The sequence below is a fragment of the Pelodiscus sinensis genome, chromosome 6, assembly GCF_049634645.1.
Source record: "Pelodiscus sinensis isolate JC-2024 chromosome 6, ASM4963464v1, whole genome shotgun sequence".
Lineage (NCBI taxonomy): Eukaryota > Metazoa > Chordata > Testudines > Trionychidae > Pelodiscus > Pelodiscus sinensis.
In genome coordinates this window covers 19,640,903-19,660,172 of record NC_134716.1, presented here as the reverse complement: position 1 = coordinate 19,660,172, position 19,270 = coordinate 19,640,903, and the positions used below count along the sequence as shown (strand labels likewise).

The window sequence follows — 19,270 nt, the reverse complement described above, 5'->3', positions numbered from 1 at the left end:
TGATTGAAGTAGTTTTAAAGGCTGATTAACCATTCCAGTTTAATGTTTGAAAGCACTGTTTGGATCTTTAAGCATTTTTCTGGTAGCATTTGAAAATGTATGAATTTTACCTGTGTATTATAAACTATTACCTGAGAGATTAAACTCTTGTGAACTGTAAATGGGCTTTACTTTCTGGCCTCTCTGAAACTCAAGTAAAAGTAATAGATTATGCTAACGTTAAAATTATGTGATTACTAATATTTTATTATGGTTGGCAATGCTGTATGGTTTTTCTGGGGATAGCTTGATTTCCCCCTCCCCCCATACATTTTTCATCTTGTTGTACCCTTCACATGACATTTTTACACTCCTGAATACTGTACACAATTCTGAATTAAGATTCTGATACTTTTTCCCATTATAAAGCTCTAGTTTCAATTTCTTATACCTTTGCTAGACTTAATTTGTTGGGCTAACATATTCCCTGCCAGGTCAGAAGGAACTCTTCACTTGTCAAGTATGTCTGAAGGGAAAGTAATATTGTTCATGCCATACTCAATCCATTTTTATATTGCTTTGTGATGGGATCAATATCCACCTCTAGTGAGAACGTCCTCTGGTTTTGTGCCTGTGTTCTTTATTCCCTGGTGATCCCCTTTTAGTGGCTCTCATGCAGTTTCTCTAGCCCTGCCTGAGGCTCTGTTTTTTCAGTAATCTCCGCTCTGGTGTGGTGCTGTAACCCTAGGGCTTCTCCTCAGACACACTATTCTTCTGGGGCCCTCGCCAGGCTCATTCCTTACCCAGTTCCTGCAGCCTGCCTGGAGCTCCCTCAGTGCTTCACTGATCCCTGATTGCAAATTGTCCTTTGCTCAGTCTGAGCAGCGAGCCAGAAGACTCTCATGCCCTTGGTCCCTGCCCCCACTTACCTATTGTGCTGCCGTTCCTGCAAGCAGCTGGGCAAGCAGTCCTTTTCCTCCAGCTCCTAGTAGCAGCTCATCCCAACAAGCCTTACCAACTCTCTTCCTCCTGCTCTGATTGCCACTCGTTTTTACATGGCCCTCTCTGCCCCTGATTGGTTGCTTCCTCTGCAGCCACTCTAGCCCGCTTGGAGGATCTCTCCGCTGCTCCTTTCCTGGGATGAGTGTGGAAGAGCCCTGAGGTCTACAACAGGGGGCCTTTGGGCTTAGTCCCCTTGCATGCATGTAGCACCACCTGAGCTCTTGTATACATAAAAGTATTATTGCACCCCAAAGAAATGGACTTAGTGCACCTTACTATGAGACTGACCCAGTATCTGATCATTTCCGTGATGCAGGATGAAGATCAGGCCTTTAATGGACTAACATTTCTTTTTAAAGTCCACTCTGCAACATTGTTCTGTGGCTCAAGTGATTGATTGGTTTAGTCTGCTGCAGGCTGACATAATATGCAAAGCTGTATCATATTTTTAACTGATTTAATCTTTTTGCTTGAATGTGGTACTCTGGGTACTAGGTTTTTCAATACATGGACAGAAGTATATGGTATGCTTGTAAGATATTAGTGGTGTGTCACAGAAGTTTTGGCGGAGGACATTTGGGGATAGTTATGATTGCAGATACTCTATTCACTTACCAAAAAGATAATTTGTGATTAGAAGCTAGGTGCTTTTTCCTTGGAAACCAGAAAAAAGAGAATCCTCAGCATAACTAAGTATGTTTAGTCAAGGGAAACAAAAGAGGTATGCTAAGGTTTTTGAATATTGTTGAAAATTGTGTGAAAGAGGTAAGTATTACAAGGCTGTGGAGATTTGATTAGACAAAACAATTGCTTTCTTTTGAGTGTGTGAAGTTTAAACTTGCACATTGTACACTTGAGCCTCTTTAATCCAGTAACTCTGAGAAACAGGGTATGCTGGGTTAAAGAATTTTTTGGACTTTGGGAGGGTGCTGTGGCAGGGTTTTGGAGGGAATGAGGGTTTGTGAGGGGGATAGAGATGGGGTGCTTACCTGGTGCCCCTTCTTCCAGGCACTGCTCCTCTGCCACTATGAGATCAGCAAGAGAAAAACCTCCAGAGAAGCACTTTGCTGCGATGCCATTCTCCCCAAATGGGGTTAGGTGTGGTAGGATGCAGAGCTGCTTCCTCTGCCAGGGGTCTGAACCATGAATGTTCCCAAATAAGGGACACCTGGATTAGGGAGGTTCAGGTGTATTACTATTTTAGAAATATGATTTTGTACAGTTTGCGTTCTACCTTTCTTGCCACTGTTCATATCAAAGCATCTTTTTCTCTCTTCTGAGCATATTTAATTTTCTGCTCCTGGAAGTTAAACTACCCCAGCATACCAAAGAAAATTTTAAGTCTTTTAATTGGCTTGTATTTGAGATTAAAATGGTATTTAAAATGGAGGCTACAAAAATTCCAGAGAAACTATGAATCCAAACTTTGATTTCAGAGGGGTAGCTGTGTTAGTCTGTTTAAGCCAAAACAACAAGAAGTCCAGTGGCACTTTCAAAACTAATACATTTATTAGGTTCAGAGGGGTAGCTGAGTTAGTTTGTAACAGGAAACACTTAAAAAACAACAAATAGTCTTTGAATTGCTACCAGACTAACAAAACATACAAGCTTATGCTCATGTACCCCAATACACATGTTAGTCTTTAACGTGCTACCAAACATTGATTGGCTCACTTCTCTAAAAGCTGACCAAACTAGCAAATTTTTGTTTTTCCTAATAACTCCTTACAAATATTTTGAAATAAGGTTGGAATAAATTTGATGGCATTTTAGTGCTTCTGAAAAGGAATAAGATATAGCGTAAGGAAATACTGTGAGAGCTTCTTTTGACAGCTGATATTGAAGCACTTCCACTGTTCCTTTAGCTAATTACGTAGGGCCAAACTTTCAGACTTGGTGTCCTAAAGTTAGACACCTACATCTATATTTAGGTACGTCACAGAAATCTAAAGACTTGCCATTCCCACAAAAGTCCTCTTTTTAAAAGTTTCTCTGCAAAGGCTGGTTGCCTAATACGTATTTTCACATCCCTCATGGTTCTTGCTGTTGTGAGATGAGGGTTAAGAAGGCTGTGAAGTGTACATTTCTCACACATCAGTTATTTTATGTTGGTGTGCAAAGCTAATTGTAGTACTAGAAAGACAGCACGATGTGTCTGCACAAATAACATATCTGCGTAATATTTGTATCTTTCTATTTGTTTCCCTCATCTGCAGAGTTCTGTATGAAGGGAAGGAACGTGTCATTTTAGGCTGTGAGGTGATCCAAGCTACTCCCTACGGTCGCTGTGCCAATGTTAACAACAGTTCAGCTACTTCCCAGCGAATCTTCATTACCTATCGAAGGGCTCCTCCAGTACGGCCTCAGAATTCCTTGGCTGTAACAGATATCTGTGTTATTGTTACCAGCAAAGGAGAAACGCCTCCCCATACGTTCTGCAAAGTTGATAAGAACTTAAATTGTGGCATGGTGAGAATAAATGTCATTTAAATCTTTAGGCCTTTCTAAAACAAAAAAGAACAAAACAGGAAGGCTTTTGGACTCTTATTAATACTGTTTTTAATGTGTGTATTCTTCTGAACATATATTTTCATTCTCAGTATGACAAGTTTGTTTTGTAGTTCTTGTTGTTTCAGTTTTTCCTTAGGAGCTTCTGCCAGGATTATTTCTATGAACTAACCAGTCATTTTCTCAATATGCATGTTGAAACATCTTTAAAGGGAAAACAAACCTCATTAGTGGTACTTACGGGCCAATAGAAAAACCATTGTAAACACATTTCTTTACCTCCTGTTACAAATAGCACTTTTTTTAAATTTAAAAATTAGAGGATCCTGTTCTTTGTTGCTTACACTTTCTGTTGAACATTACATCAATGAAGTTAGTTTTACTTTTGCCTTCAGACTGCTTTGCCTTCAGTTTCTGATCTGTGGTCTAAACATAAGATTTAGATCAACTGACTATGTCATTTGTAGCGTGAAAAACTCCTAAGAATTGCAGTTAAGCTGCCAAAATATAGGTGTAGATCTGGCTGGGTTGATGCAAGGGTTCTTCTGTTGACCTAGCTATGGCCACTCAAGGAGGTGAATTATCTATATTCATGGAGAAACCCTTTTCTGACAATGTGTCTGTGCTTCAGCATTATGCTGCAGTTGTACTGCTGTAGGGCCTAGAGTTTAGATATACTCTTAGTGCAGCACTGCTTTGGTTTTCAAACAATGCAGAGAAACCAGCTTTTAAAACATTCAGGCTATGTCTACACTTGCGGCTTCTTGCGCAAGTATGGCCGTTCTTGTGCAAGAATCTGCACACTGCCCGCCCGCTCTTGCGCAAGTAAATTTACAGTACGGCGTGGTAAGAGAGGGCTCCTTGCGCAAGAGTTACTCTTTTTTATCAGGTGTAAGCCCTCTTGCGCAGGAGCTCTTGCACAAGAGGGCAGTGTGGACGCTCGGCAGGGATTTCTTGCGCAAGAGAGCCCTATGGCTTAAAAGGCCATCAGAGCTTTCTTGCGCAAGAGAGTGTCCACACTGCCATGGGAACTCTTGCACAAAAGCACAGCTCACATATGGCAGTGTGGACGTTTTCTTGCGCAAGACTTCTTGCACAAGAACCCTTGCGCAAGATGTTCTTGCGCAAGAAGCCGCCAGTGTAGACATAGCCTCATTGTCATGCCCCAAACCCCAGAAAACAAAATAAACACTGTGGAAACATTTCATTGGTCTCAGATGCTATAAAACCTTGTGATGTCCATCTGATTTGAATGACAAAATGAAGGAAACGCAGAAGTGAAAGCTATAGTCGCTTTAATTCATCTGTACTTGTTCGATTGTTTGTTGGCAACAGAACAATGGGTGTGTCTCTTAACTTATGAGCTCTGATAAAGGACACCGTATTAAATCTGAATTTCCTGAGGTGGTGTTACATGTTGGGCTGATGAAAACTAGCAACATGTTTCCTCTAAATTGTCTCTGCTTTGGGTATAACAGTAAATAAGTTCAAACATTTAACTTGTACTGCTCCATTCAAATACTGTCTTTGTGGTTTTGATGAGGCTTAATTTGTATCTTACAGTGGGGGTCCAGTGTGTACCTCTGTTATAAGAAGTCTATGCCGGCTTCTAATTCAATAGCATATAAAGCTGGTAAGTTTTGCAAATAAGAGCACTTAAAATTAGCAGAAGTACATAAGTATCCTGTTTAACTTTATTTTAAGTTATTCTTTCAGTTTATTAACTTTGCTCTTTAGGCAGAGATCCAGTATATCATAGCCATTGACAAATGTCAATTGAAGTGAACTCCTATAACCCTAGCCTTGACTTATTTCCCCAGCCCTAAGCAAATATGTAAGTACCTAGCTCTAAAGGTAAATCAACTTGATTTTTGTTGAACAAACTAAATTTAGAGGTGAGGGCACATCATTGAGGATATCCTCATTTTATCTCCCTGTTGGTCAAATATAATAACTGCTAGCAAGAGCGTTTGAGATGCAGTATGTAGACAGATGGGAATTAAATGGTGTAAGGCTGTAGAGAGCAAACACAACTCGTAACTGCTAAGGTGTATGCAGCCCCATGTGAATATTTCTCACTACCTCTACCGCTTCCTGACCTGTATGCTGAGAGCAGATGGGAATGAAGCAGGGCTTAGCTCTGTGCACCTTTAAGTGGCAGGTGTGGGGCTTCTAGGCACCAGAATGTTGGAGCCTCAGAATGCCAGAGAGAGGTGGTGTTTGGGAAGCTGAAGAGACCTTACATCAAGTTGGGGCATAGGTTGAGTGATGAGGAGTTTAAAAAATCATGGCAGAATTCTGAAGTAGCCACCTCCCAGCTGGATTGGCTCCAACAGGAGAAGCAAAGAGAGCAAAAAGAGAAGTAGGTTGGCTGCTTGTTGTTTGTCCTCCGTTGTAGTCAGGTGAAGACACTGCGAGGGTATGTCTACACTAGCCCCTTAGTTCGATCTAGGGAGGCTAATGAGGGTGATCGAAATTGCAAATGAAGCATGGGATTTAAATATCCCGCGCTTCATTAGCATGTTCCCAGCCGGTCGCCATTTTAGAAATTGACTAGCCCAAAGTAACTGCCTGTGTCTCCATGCGGCAGTGAAACGGGATTCTGAATTAAAGCCCTTAAATCGAATTAGCTGGTAAACCTCATTGCAGGAGGAATAACAGCTAATTCGAGTTAGGGCTTTAATTCAGAATCCCGTTTCACTGCCGCATGTAGATGTGGGCAGTTACTTCGGGCTAGTCAATTTCTAAAATGGCGACCGGCCGGGAACACGCTAATGAAGCGTGGGATATTTAAATCCTGCGCTTCATTTGCAATTTTGGTCGCCCTCATTAGCCTCCCTAGATCGAACTAGGGGGCTAATGTAGACATACCCAAAGAGAATCCTAGCAGTCCTACTGGATAAGGTAACTTTTACCTAAGTATGGAGAGACACTGAAATATTGCAGTGCCATGTGCCTGGGTGCCTTGTGAGATGCCTGACACTTAGTAGTCCTGAACTTCTGATTGCACTTGGAAGGAAATTGGAAGCCGGTTCAGTCTGAGATCAGACACTACACTTAGCCAAAAAGCCAAGCAACTACCACTGTTACAAGCAATTGGCTGGTTTTGGTACGGAGTTCAATGCTTATTTTCCTTACAAACAATGAGTAGTCCTGAGGCACCTTGGAGCAAGGGTGGGCAATAATTTTTTATGGGGGACCACTTCCAAGAATTTGGAAAGTGGTCCAGGGCCACACTCTTTCATGATATTAATGGAGGAAGTACAGGGTCTAGGATGGAGGTTTCTTGCAGAAGGGAACTTGGGGCAAGGGATTGAGGTGCAGGAGGGAGTTTGGGTGAATGAGGCAGTTGTGACCTGGAGCACTAGACTGGGGTGCAAGGGTTTTGAATGTGACCTAGGGCAGGAAGGGATTGTGATCTGGGGCCAGGGATATGGGTGCAGGAGCGGGGCAGAGGGTTGGGGTAGGGAGTGGCTAGGGTGCCAGAGGCAGGCTCTGACCAGGAAACTTACCTGGGTGATTCCCGCCCAGCAGCCTAGCATATTTCTGAAGCAGCCTCCCTGCCTGCCCTGACCCCGCACAGGCTGCAGGGCCGTGTGCATATGTGAATAACTATGAGCTAGAGGGGAGGGAGCATGTTGCTTCGTGGCTGCCTGTTATTTAAACAGTCAGCTCCCATTGACTGATTTCTGGACAGAAATCGGCCAGTGGGATTATGCTGGAGGCGGGGTCAGCACCTGAAACCTTCCTTCTCCCCATGGGCTCAGCTTTAAAAGAGAAATGGCCTGGCAGCCACTTTTCTAAGCAGAGTGGTGTGAGGCAAGCAGAGAGCCTGTGTGGGGTTCCCCACTGTGTCCATGGGATGGATCTGGTGGTGTTGCGGGCCAGATTCAGCCTGTGGGCTGGATTTTGCCCAGGTCTGCCTTAGAGACTAACAATAATATATATAGTATAGATCATGAGCTTTCGTGGGCTTTTCTTTACAGTATTTTTATGGCTTGCCTTTGCAGACTCTGCAGCCTAGTATCCTTTAGCAAGCATTTCCTTTTAGTAAACCAAAAGCTTCTCTTTATTTTGTTGTTTGTATTTAGGGCTGGTGATTTGAGGTGAGACAATCTGTTGTTTTTGTTTTTATTTGTATGTTCCTTGTAATCAGAGCATTTTGCATACACCATGGAAGCTAGGTGCCCTTCTTCCATCCTCTCCTGCAGTTTGTTCACCTATTTTAAGTAAAGGAGAATGGTTGAGGAATGTCCCAATCAAAAACTGACTGGGGAAATCTCTTCATGTAAATGTAAATTTTACATTAAAATAATGGCAGTAGCATTAGGTTTCTAAAAGAGACTTTCTCAGTTGGGCTTATGGAGCATAAGATATCAGAAACCTAGGGAAAAGCCTCATCCTTTGTCCCTTGTATGGAATAAATTGCCAACATTTATTTTCAGAGTAGGTTGTAAGCCATAGTTGCTATGATGGATGGTGCTGTTTAATAGCCTAGATATGTCATATTGGTATGCTGATGCTTCTGTGCACTTTCTAGGAACTCAGAAGTATTTCAGTCAGCTAGAAATACTGCCCAAAAGGTCACCATCTGTACTAGCAATTAAATTACTAAAGGATTAATATAAATTAATTGAAGCTTTAAAGCCAGTCAGCGAGTTAATCTTTCTATTCAATAGAACATTGATTCTGCTTACCCAAGGAATTATTAGTATAGTTTTCTCCTGAGGTAATTCCTTTGTAATGTAACCATTTAAATGACACATCTAATTATTAAAAAAGTTTTAAGCAAAACCAGTGTAGTTTAAAGTAAAAAATTTGGTTATCATTCTTTGTTTGAACTCTTACAAAAATAAGTCTTAAACTTGAGTATATTTGACATTCAGATTAGATTGTTTAAGCTCTTATAGTTTAACAGGAATTCTTCTGTCACACTGACAGTTATAAATGCAGCTCTTTTGTCACTGTCCATGGATTAGCAGTGGATTTTAATGGATAGTTGTAGAAAATACACTTTGTTCAACGTTCGCAGAGCATTGAAAATAAACCTTTCAATTTTCCTTCTTTTTCCCCCAAATAGGCTTAATTTTTAGATATCCAGAGAATGATTATGAGTCATTCCCTTTGTCAGAATCTGTTCCTCTTTTCTGCCTTCCTATGGGAGCTACTATTGAATGCTGGGATTCTCAAACCAAGTATCCACTACCAGTATTTTCAACGTTTGTCCTGACTTGTTCTTCTGCAGAAAAGGTATGATTATTTGTTGTTTCTTAATGGTTAGTATCAGGACTTATCCAAAGCTAGAATTCAGTTGATATTGAGAGAAAATCTACATTGCTCTTTCCATGTTTGAGAAGTTTGTTACCCTGCTGAATGTCTGTTACCTAAGCACTTTGGATTTATTGTGTACAGGAATATGCTGGAAAGAGGAAATACAAATCTTCTAACTGACTTGTGAGTGACGGAAGCTAAAATAATTTCCTTTCCCCTTGAAGTAATTAGTTATGCTTATAGAACTTTGGGAGGGATTATGAAATACAATATCCAAAATACAAAAAAAATGTAGAAAACCAGCCCTAAAATGAGCATTGGCATAGAATAGTGCTTGAGGTGACTGTGTCTATAGAAAGGCAAGAGACCGGCAGGAAGGAAATATGAAGAGTTCTTTGTTGTTTTTAGTCCATGATAATGAAGTGTACAATTATGGCTCCATAAAACTAAAATTGCAGGACCTGGTTGATCAAGAGATTCAAACTCACTCAATGTGGACAAGAGAAGTTACTCCATTTCTAGGAGAGATGTAGAACTGGAAAAGAGCTCTTAAGCTGCCTCATTTATAATAAATACATACTTAGCTTTACTTTCTGTTGGTCTCATCCCACGGTACCTGGTTCTAATATTGCTGTAAGAAGCCCCAAACTATTTTCTCCACTTCAGCAATCCTTGTTGATCAAAGGACAAGTACCTTTTTTCTTTATAAGGAACACTAGAAGATTTACCTTACATTGTCTGGGGCCGGGTGTGGCCCAGAGTGACTAAGGCCACATGGCTCACCTGCCGACTTCTGACTGGGGTGGGAGTGGGGGGAGGTGCAGGTTGTATGCTGACTTCTCTGCGGGGATAGCCTAGAGTCAGGAGGGGCCGCATGGCCTGGTTGATGGCTACTCCTTAGGAGCAGTCTGGGGTAGTGGGGGCTGCGCTACACAGTAGCCCGGGGTAGTGGGGGTCGTGCGGTAGGCAGCATTTGCTCCCTGAATCAGACCAAGTTGCCAGCCAGCACTTGCTCCCAAGGGCTAGGATGCTTGCTGACCTTTGTGGTCATTCATGAGTATAACTATCCCTCCCATCACACCCCTCCCTTTCTGTTTGATGTGAAACAATCCCATTCCATGCACATCCCATTGTCCTGGTACAACCAAACCTTGACCTTTAAGTTATGATAAGAGGAAGCGGCATACCAAATTTGGTGGTCCTACCTCTTACCATTAGGAGTTCTTGAAAAAATGGACTTATGGATGGACACACAGATAGACACACACATTTTTTAAAATAGTATATATTTCAGGGTGTTAATTATTGATCATGTTTTATCAATTTGCTAGTATATTTCAATTAACATGGAAGTTGGGAGTATTAAGAAAAGTCATTCTTCCGTCAAAAGTCTGTGTGTAAAATGGGTTCTAAACTTCAAGCTCCTTTGTTTTTATGTTTAGTCTGACTTTAACTAGAAATGTTAATAAGCATAATGGTTTTCTAAATGGATTTCGGTTGTATAGAAAGTGCCATCTTACAGCATAGAAGCTTTGGGTTCCCCTGGATGTTGTTTATATATAGTAAGCTTATTTGGGGTTAATGAGATAGACAAAAGAAATACTGAGAAATGTAAAAATTCATATTTTTAGTGCAAGTATGCTTTAATGTAGAATTGGGCATTTTTTTTAAATATGTGTGTATTATAGTTGTTATGCCTTGGATTCCCAGCCATTGCCTAAGGCTCCATTGTGGTTCTTGTGTTAGAGTCCCATTGTATAAACACAGATCAATGAAGAATACTTTAGAAAAATCAACCCAGCCTTCTGTTTAATGTTAGGAATAACCATTTGCTTGTTTGTTTTTGTTCTTTTTTGGTTCATTCTTCAGGTGTACGGTGCTGCTATTCAATTTTATGAGCCTTATTCCGGGGAGCTGCTAACAGAAAAGCAGTATATGCAGCTAGGCCTCCTGACAGCTGTGGAGAGAAAAGTGGTTACTTCCAAATCCATCAATTCCAACAAATGCATCTGCCTTCTCTCTCACTGGCCTTTCTTTGAAACCTTTCGAAAATTTCTTATGTTTATCTACAAGCTCTCTGTCTCTGGGCCTCATCCTCTTCCCATTGAAAAGTAGGTTTAGCATCTTCAAAATTAATGTTTCAAAGGAGCCTGCATTGGTACTCTAGCTCCTGCCCCCCCTCTGTCCCGGCAATCCTCTGTGGGGCTGAAGCACATAAATCTACTAGCCTGGGCCCCCCAAAGCTCTGGTGTGCGAGGGGAATGTGAGGGTGTTTTGTTTTTGTTTTTCACTTGTGTGGCTCCCAGCTGATTTTCTTTTCTGTGGGTCAGCGATGCCCAACCCAAAAAAGGTTCCCGCACTAATGGTATATATAGGGACACCTAAAGTTATTTAGATTATTATAAAAATTGGCAATTGATGTAGAGTGGCCAAAACCATCTCTATAAGGAACAGGATTTCATGGCTCCCGTCCGATGGAATCCTGCAAGACAAACTAATTTATAACTCTTGATAAGAGGCATGTGTGCTAGAAATACTGATAAATGTACAGAAATGGCACACCTCTAGAATGACCTTTCTAGAAATGACTTTTAGGGAGATCATGTCATTGATTTTATTGTTACATTTTTATCAGAAGCTCCGGTGCATACTTTGGCTGCTCACTCCCCCCTCTTTTGTTCCCCTCTCGGTGTTGTCATTGCGTCTGCCCCTCTTGTGCCCTTGAGTGCCAGAGCTGTTATTGTTTACTTTCTTTTTACACTAAAATGGTGTGAAAGGAGATATTTGGTAGCAATTTATGTATGTATAACAAAGCATTTTTATGACTGTAAGTGTTCTCTGTAAAACTATTGCAAGTTGAAAAGATCATATTAGCCAATTGTTCGTTAACTGAGTACAGAGGAGGCTGTAATCCTATTAATGGGAAGATACATTTGGATGACTCTGATCTGTAAATTAGTACTGATGTTCGATTCCTTTCAACAGTGAAACTCTCCTCCATGCCTCCAAATACCAATTAATCAGACTGAGACTGGTGATTTACTAATTCTTGGTTATTCAGATTAGTGATTATGGAATGCTTTTTGAAGGGTATATTTGAAGGCATGGTAAGTGGGTTCTTTTAACAAGATACCATTTTAAAAAATAAATTTAACATTGAATTTTAAAATGTGTATCTTTCATCTGTTGTCTCCTATACTGCAACATTGATGCTTGTCACAACATTATCTGAAGTGAAGTGCAATTTCCTCTTTCTGGAGGATATTTGAGGAATCTCCTCTTGTTCTACTGTTAGATGTGTAAGTGGCTTTGCAAACCTTCCTTTATACCAAGGGTGGGCAATAAGTCAAAGGGGATTCTCCAAGGCTAGCCCTGGCAGACTGCCGGCTTTTTATTTATCTGAATGTCTGTAGATACAGCTGCTTGCAGCTCCCATTGGTGAGCTACAAGCGGTTGTGCCTGTGAATGTGCAGGTAAATAAAGCACTGCCAACCAATGTTCCCTCTAATATATTTTCCATCCTTCTGCAGAATAAATTTTGTGCTGTGCACCGAGGCATGTGCAGATGTGCACCACCAGGAGAAACCTGTTCCTGGCTGTGGGAGGTTGTGGGCACTCTGCTAATCAGCTGAGCAGTGCCTGAATCTCTCTTGGGTGGCTACCCAAGAGCTCAGCTTACAGGGAACACTGCAGGCAACCTGCCAAGGCTAGCCCTGGCAAATGCATTCAGGCCTCTTCTTGCCCACCCCTGCTTGATAGTGCTTTAAGGGGGTAAAAATAAAATCTGTAAAGGCAAATCAGATGAAAGACTGTCTGCTGTACTTAAAAATGAATTTGCTGAATTGAAAACTTTTTTTTTTTAAATACTCTTTTTCAGGCACATATCCCACTTTATGCACAATATACCTTTCCCTTCACCTCAAAGACCAAGAATCCTTGTACAGGTAACCAAAGCATCTATTTCTGTTTCTGGTTGTAAAGGTGGGATGGCCCTTTTCCCAGTCACTGAAAGTGTGGGTTCTTCCTTTGGGCTTCTGTCCTTATCCTTAGAGCTACTCTTTACAGAGGAGCCAAATTCTCTTGTTTTAAGAGCTCTGTAAATTGGAATAGTTCACTGTAAAGTCCAAGGGAGCTCTTCCAGATTTACAGTCATGAAACTGGCATTAGAATGTTCTTCCTGTTCCTCAAATTTCCAATACTTATCTCTTCATTTTGTAGGCACCGTTTACCATATTTTTTCTCTCTTACCCACTTTCCTACTCCACAGTTCCAGATTAAATGAGCCATCCCTCTTGAACTGTCCATAGTGCCAGATTAACTACTTCTAGTCACTACACAGTAGTAGCATGTTCAGTGCTGTGTCAAAGATAGCTTCTTCTAACTTCTGTGAGTTGTCTCTGTGATTACTCTGGATCTTTTTCACACAAAGAATAGAAATCTCAAGGGTTGTCCTGGGCAATATCTCCCTGCATAACACTGTGACATACCATCTTTAGTATCCCTGTTGTGGGGAGGAGTGGGAGGAGCTGGCCATATAAATCCACATAATGTTTTCATCTTTTTCAGCTTTCTGCTCATGATGCATTAATATTGTCTCAACCAGTTTCTACTCCCTTGCCACTCAGGTAACGTTAACAATGTTTAAACTCTATATTGTTTGAGGGTTTTGGGGGTGGGATGGGGGTGTTTTTACATGGGCTGCAGATGAAGCATGAGAGAAAGTAAAACTTTATTATAATAATGATTTAAATCTCAAATAATTGGAAAAAGGTCAAATATATGTACATCATATATCAATAATGCAGTTGTGTGGGAAAGTAGTGTACAAACACCATCATATATGAAGGATTAATACGGCTTAAATAATTATAAATGTACAGCAGGTGATTGCTTGCTGGCTCAGTATGGGATTTCTTTTGAGAAGAGATTATCTGTGAGTGATTTTTTTTTTTTTAATAGTTGGTATTTTGGGAATGGAGTTATATGTCATGATCTCTGTATTTTTCTTTGTAACAGACTATTTGTTGTTCTGCTTCCTCTTCCCACCCCCTTCTAATCTGTGGAAGAGATTTGTACAATCTACTAGTGTTACACACGTGCAAGCGTAGTGGAAAGCAAAAATGAGTTTAAAGATGTATTTGGATAGCCCTAGGGGTAGGATAGTGATAGAGATGCAGCCGTGTTAGTCTGGTCTAGCTGAAAAAAGAGACAGGACTATGCAGCACTTTAAAGACTAACAAGATGGTTTAAAGACTAACAAGATGGCCAGACCCACTTCCTCAGATCAATTTGTGGAAGAAAATTGGCACGACCATATACAGGCAGTCCCCGGGTTACGTACAAGATAGGGACTGTAGGTTTGTTCTTAAGTTGAATTTGTATGTACAGGCAGTCCCCGGGTTACGCAGATCCGACTTTTGTTGGATCCGTACTTACGAACGGGGCTTTTCTCGCCCCGGAGGACGCGGGCGGCGGGACCGCCCAGACGCGCCACGGTCCCGCCGCCCGCGTCCTCCGGGGCGAGAAAAGCTGCTCCGCGTCTCCCTGGTCCGCTGGGGGAGGGATCTCCCAGCAGACCAGGGAGACGCGGAGCAAAGCCACGGAGGACCTGGGCGGCGGTACCGCCCAGATGCGCCACGGTCCCGCCGCCCAGGTCCTCCGTGGCTTTGCTCTGCGTCTCCCTGGTCTTCTGGGGGGTCCCCCCCAGCAGACCAGGGAGACGCAGAGCAAAGCTGCGGAGGACCCAAGCGGCAGGACCGTGGCGTGTCTCGGTCCCGCCGCCCGTGTCTCCCTGGTCTGCTGGGGGGGGGGGGGGGCCCGCAGCTAGTATGCCCCCCCCTCCCCCCCCGCAGACCAGGCTTTTCTCGTGGACGCCTGTGGTAGAGCAGCTGGGGCGCTGCAGGTTGGTCCCGCAGCGCCGCTCCTTGGCGCTACTGGACCAACCCGGCAGCACCCCAGCTGCTCTGCCCCAGCAGCAGCTGACTTGGGGACACCTGGGGTAGAGCAGATGGGGTGCTGCCTGGTTGGTCCCCGCAGCGCCGAGGTGCGGCACTGCGGGAACCTACCCGACAGCGCCCCAGCTGCTCTGTCCCAGGCATCCAGATTCAGCTGCTGTTGAAACTGATCAGCAGCTGATTCCAGGAAGCCCGGGGCAGAGAAACTCTGCCTCGGACTTCCTGTAGTCAGCCACTGGTCAGTTTCAGCAGCGGCTGAATCTGGACGCCAGTTCCGACTTGCATACAAATTCAACTTACGAACAAACCTACAGTCCCTATCTTGTACGTAACCCGGGGACTGCCTATAAGTCGGAACTGGTGTCCAGATTCAGCCGCTGTTGAAACTGACCAGCAGCGGCTGAATCGGACACGCCTGGGGCAGAGCAGCTGGGGTGCTGCTGGGTTGGTCCCACAGCGCCGCTCCTCGGCGCTACTGGACCAACCCGGCAGCACCCCAGCTGCTCTACCCCAGGTGTCCCAAGTCAGCTGCTGCTGAAACTGATCAGCGGCTGATTCCAGGAAGCTCGGGGCAGAGCAGCTCTGCCTCAGGCTTCCTGTAGTCAGCCGCTGGTCAGTTTCAGCAGCGGCTGAATTGGACACGCCTGGGACAGAGCAGCTGGGTTGTTGCTGGGTTGGTCCAGTAGCGCCGCACCTCGGCGCTGTGGGACCAACCTGGCAACCCCCCAGCTGCTCTACCCCAGGCATCGGCAAGAAAAGCCTGGTTTGCTGGGGTGGGGGTGCACTAGCTGCGCCCCCACCCCAGCAGACCAGGGAGACGCGGGTGGCGGGACCGCCGAGATGCGCCGCCGTCCCGCCGCCTGCGTCCTCCTCGGCTTTGCTCCACGTCTCCCTGGTCTGCTGGGGGACCCCCTCCCCCAGTAGACCAGGGATACGCGGGGCGGCTTTTTTTGCCGCGGAGGACGCGGGCAGCGGGACCGCGGCGCTTCTGGGCGGTCCCGCTGCCCGCGTCCTCCGGGGCGAGAAAAGCCCCGTTCGTATGTAGGGATCCGACATAAGTCGGATCCACTTAACCCGGGGACTGCCTGTATACCAAAGTGATACAATCAAAAAAAAGTGAACACACATAAAATTGATAAATCAGATTTTAGAACAGAGAGGGGATGAGGGGGAAGGTTAGTGTCTGTGAGGTAATGATATTAGTGGTAATAATTAGGGAAGCTATCTTTGTAACGGGTGAGATAATTGGCATCTTTGTTAAGGCCCATACGTAAAGTGTAAAATTTAAGCATGAATGACAGTTCTGAGGCTTCTCTTTGAAGTCTGGAGTTAATATCTCTTTAAGGTCATTGAGAGAATGGTCAGTCTGGTTAAAATGGCAAGCAACAGTTTTCTCTCTGTGAAAGAGCCTGTCTCATATCTGTTTTATGTGCATTGATTCTTTGGCGAACCGTCTGAGAAGTTTGTCCAATGTACATAGCAGACTGACACTTTAGGCACATAACACAAATTATGTTTCTGGATGAGCAGGAATATGTGTTCTTGATCTTGTAACTGGCATGGTTAGGTCCAATAATGGTGTCACCAGAGTAAATATGTGGACAAAGCTGGCACCGGGATTTGTTGCAAGGTAAAGTTCCAGGGTTGGTATTAGTGTGGTATGTCCTGTGGTTGTTGGTAAGAATCATCCTGAGGTTAGGGTAGGGACATTCTCTTCACAAGTACACTGAGTCCAGTATGCACAATTTAAATTTGCTTTTTAGTTTTAACTAGGGCCCTCAAGCCTTAAAAAAATATGATGAGTCATACTATTAAACAATAATACAATACCATTTATTTTAATTTTTTGGATGTTTTCTACATTTTCAAATATATTGATTTAAAATATAACACAATGTGAAGTATATATTGTTTACTTTGTTTATTTTTTATTACGAACACTTGCACTCTAAAAACTTTTTTTTTTTTCATTTAGCTTAATGCCAGTACTGCAGCACAATCTCTTTATCATGGAAGTTGAACTTACAAATGTAGAATTATATATAAAAATAACAGTATTAAATATAAAACTTTAGAGCCTTTAAGTCTACTCAGTCCCACTTCTTGTTCAGCCAATCACTTCAGACAAATAGGTTTTGTTACAGTTGGCAAGAGATGATACTGGCTGGTTCTTGTTTACAATGTTATCTGAATGTGAGAGCAGGCATTTGCATGGCACTGTTGTAAAGCAGTATTACAAGATATTTATGTGCCAGATGTTCTAAAGATTCACTGGACCTCCCAGCTGCGGCGGGACCTCTCAGACACAGCTGCACCCCATGGCAGGCCCTAAATTAAACAGTTAACGGGTTAAATGCTAGCACGGTGCCAGTTTAACTGTTTTAACATCCCTATCTACTCTCAGACAGTATGGCTGTGTCTACACTGGCATGAATTTCCGGAAATGCTTAAAACGGAATACTATTCCGTTTTCATTTTTTCCGGAAAAGGAGCGTCTACATTGGCAGGCTGCTTTTCCGGAAAAGCCCTTTTTCCGGAAAAGCGTCTGTGGCCAATGTAGACACGCTTTTTCCAGAAAAGAGCCCCGATCGCCATTTTTGCGATCGGGGCTTTTTTCCGGAAAAGACTACTGGGCTGTCTACACTGGCCCTTTTCCGGAACAGAGTTCCGGAATAAGGATTTATGCCCAAGTGGGAGCAGAATAGTTTTTCCGGAATAGTGGTTGATTTTGTACAGTAGAACATCGTTGCTTTTCCGGAAATTCAAGGGCCAGTGTAGACAGCTCGCAGCTTATTCCGGAAAAGCGGCTGATTTTCCAGAATAAGTGGCCCAGTGTAGACACAGCCTTGTAGTCCCCAGCAAATGCCCAACATTGGGATTGCTGTTGCTGTAGCAGTTATTCTATCTTTAACTGTGTGTTGAACACTACTGTTTAGATCTAAGTAATCTCTTCTTCTCTTCCTAGTGGAGCAAACTTCAGTACTTTGCTGATGAATCTTGGACCGGAAAACTGTGCTACTTTGTTACTTTTTGTACTGCTAGAGGGTAAGATCCTGCTGCACTCTCTGAGACCCGCTGTACTGACTGGAGTAGCTGAAGCCGTGGTAGCTGTAAGTACAGGATGTTCTGTACAGTAGTGAATTAAATCGTTGCTGACTCCATAGTGTGATGTTTCATTGAGGCTTCCACTCTTTTTCAGCATCTTCTAAAGTTGAACAGAAGCCCTCTCCTTTAGGCTTGAAAATGCTTATTTCTAGTCTCAGTTAAACTATGAAAGAAGGAAAGCTTGCAATCTTTTAGTGTTGCATTAAATGCCACTGTTCTTTGTTTAAGTTGCAGACTCTTTGCAGTCCCTGACAATTCCTTCTGGAGTATTTAATGGTTGATGTTTTCGAAAGTAATGGAATGCTGACTTCTTGGGAAGTCGGAGACCACAAATAGCAGGTCAGGGGTCCTAGAGAAGGATCTGTGTGTCCTTAAGGATTGGTACCACAGGAAATCTGTTGGGGGCACAGATTTGCTGAGACGTGTACATTCAAATTCAAATGCCTCAGGAGTCACTGAAGATGTATTTTTGAACCAGATGTATTGAGATATGCAGTAATACTGGTCCCTAGTGGGTTGAATTAATGGCAAACAGAAGAGCTGACGACCTCCACAGGTGTTTGAGCAAGGTGTGGGGAGGCAGAAGAAGGGGCAGGGCTGGAGCAGCCAGCCCAAAGTGCAGCACCCAACTCACAGCTCCAGTGGCAATTTAAAAGGCCCAGGACTCTGCCACACGGGGCAGCTGCCTCTTTTGCTCCCTCATTGGCAAGCTTAGTGGCAAGTGTAAAAAAACCCACATGCTTGAGTTATTAGAATGACTCAGAACACTTGTATAAACTGACTTGACTCAATCAACTTTTGTTGAAATAAAAAGTCCCCTTTCTTAGCCAAAATTAAATGCAAGCAACGTAAGCCATAGAAGAAACATTTTACACTGAACCTCTCCCTTTGGCTTTACAGTTGTCCTGAGTCCTATGCTTATGATAATGATCTTTCTCGCTATGGTAGGGGAATAGCAAAGTTTGAATCTCAGGTCTTCTATGTTGTTTGAAATCTTTTGGTAATGTAATATTGTTCACTTCTCAGTGCAGCTATATTTTTCTCTTAGAGATCTTAACTTTTTTTAACACTTTTAGCAAAATGTTCGTAGATTAAGTTAAATTAGTTAAAACATACTTTTCAAGTATACTTTCACTTCCAGTGCAAAGCAAATTAAATGTATATTAGTGAGGATATTGCAAGCATAGTTGAAGAAACCACATCAGAAATCCATGAAATTTTTGCTTTCTCTATGTATTTTTCAGGTGCCTTTTAAGAGTGACTAATATATTTAATATTTGACTGTAAATTAATGTGATTGCCCTAAATAACCATTTTACAGCAATAGCATGATCATTGCTAGTTTCTTGTGCAGCCCTCTTAAAAAGTACACTGAAGAATCTGTGAACCAACTTGATGGTGGCTTTAGTTTTTGATCATGTAAACATAACTTTTAGTATTTTTGTTTTCTG

At 42.8% G+C, this 19,270-nt stretch overlaps 1 protein-coding gene across 6 annotated transcripts in view; it reads left to right on the top strand.

The window, feature by feature from the left end:
- Window positions 1–19,270, top strand: part of DENND4C (DENN domain containing 4C) — a 134,962-nt gene that overhangs the window by 51,094 nt on the left and 64,598 nt on the right. For 5 of the 6 annotated variants that reach the window (XM_075931500.1, XM_075931498.1, XM_075931497.1 and 2 more), the window contains exons 3-9: window positions 3,198–3,450; window positions 5,053–5,122; window positions 8,570–8,739; window positions 10,630–10,871; window positions 12,638–12,704; window positions 13,327–13,385; window positions 17,680–17,824. In XM_075931500.1, the coding sequence (XP_075787615.1) occupies window positions 3,198–3,450; window positions 5,053–5,122; window positions 8,570–8,739; window positions 10,630–10,871; window positions 12,638–12,704; window positions 13,327–13,385; window positions 17,680–17,824 (1,006 nt within the window). Of the gene's footprint in view, window positions 1–3,197; window positions 3,451–5,052; window positions 5,123–8,569; window positions 8,740–10,629; window positions 10,872–10,897; window positions 12,060–12,637; window positions 12,705–13,326; window positions 13,386–17,679; window positions 17,825–19,270 lie in introns of those variants that run through there. The other variant, XM_075931499.1, reaches the window with a different exon arrangement.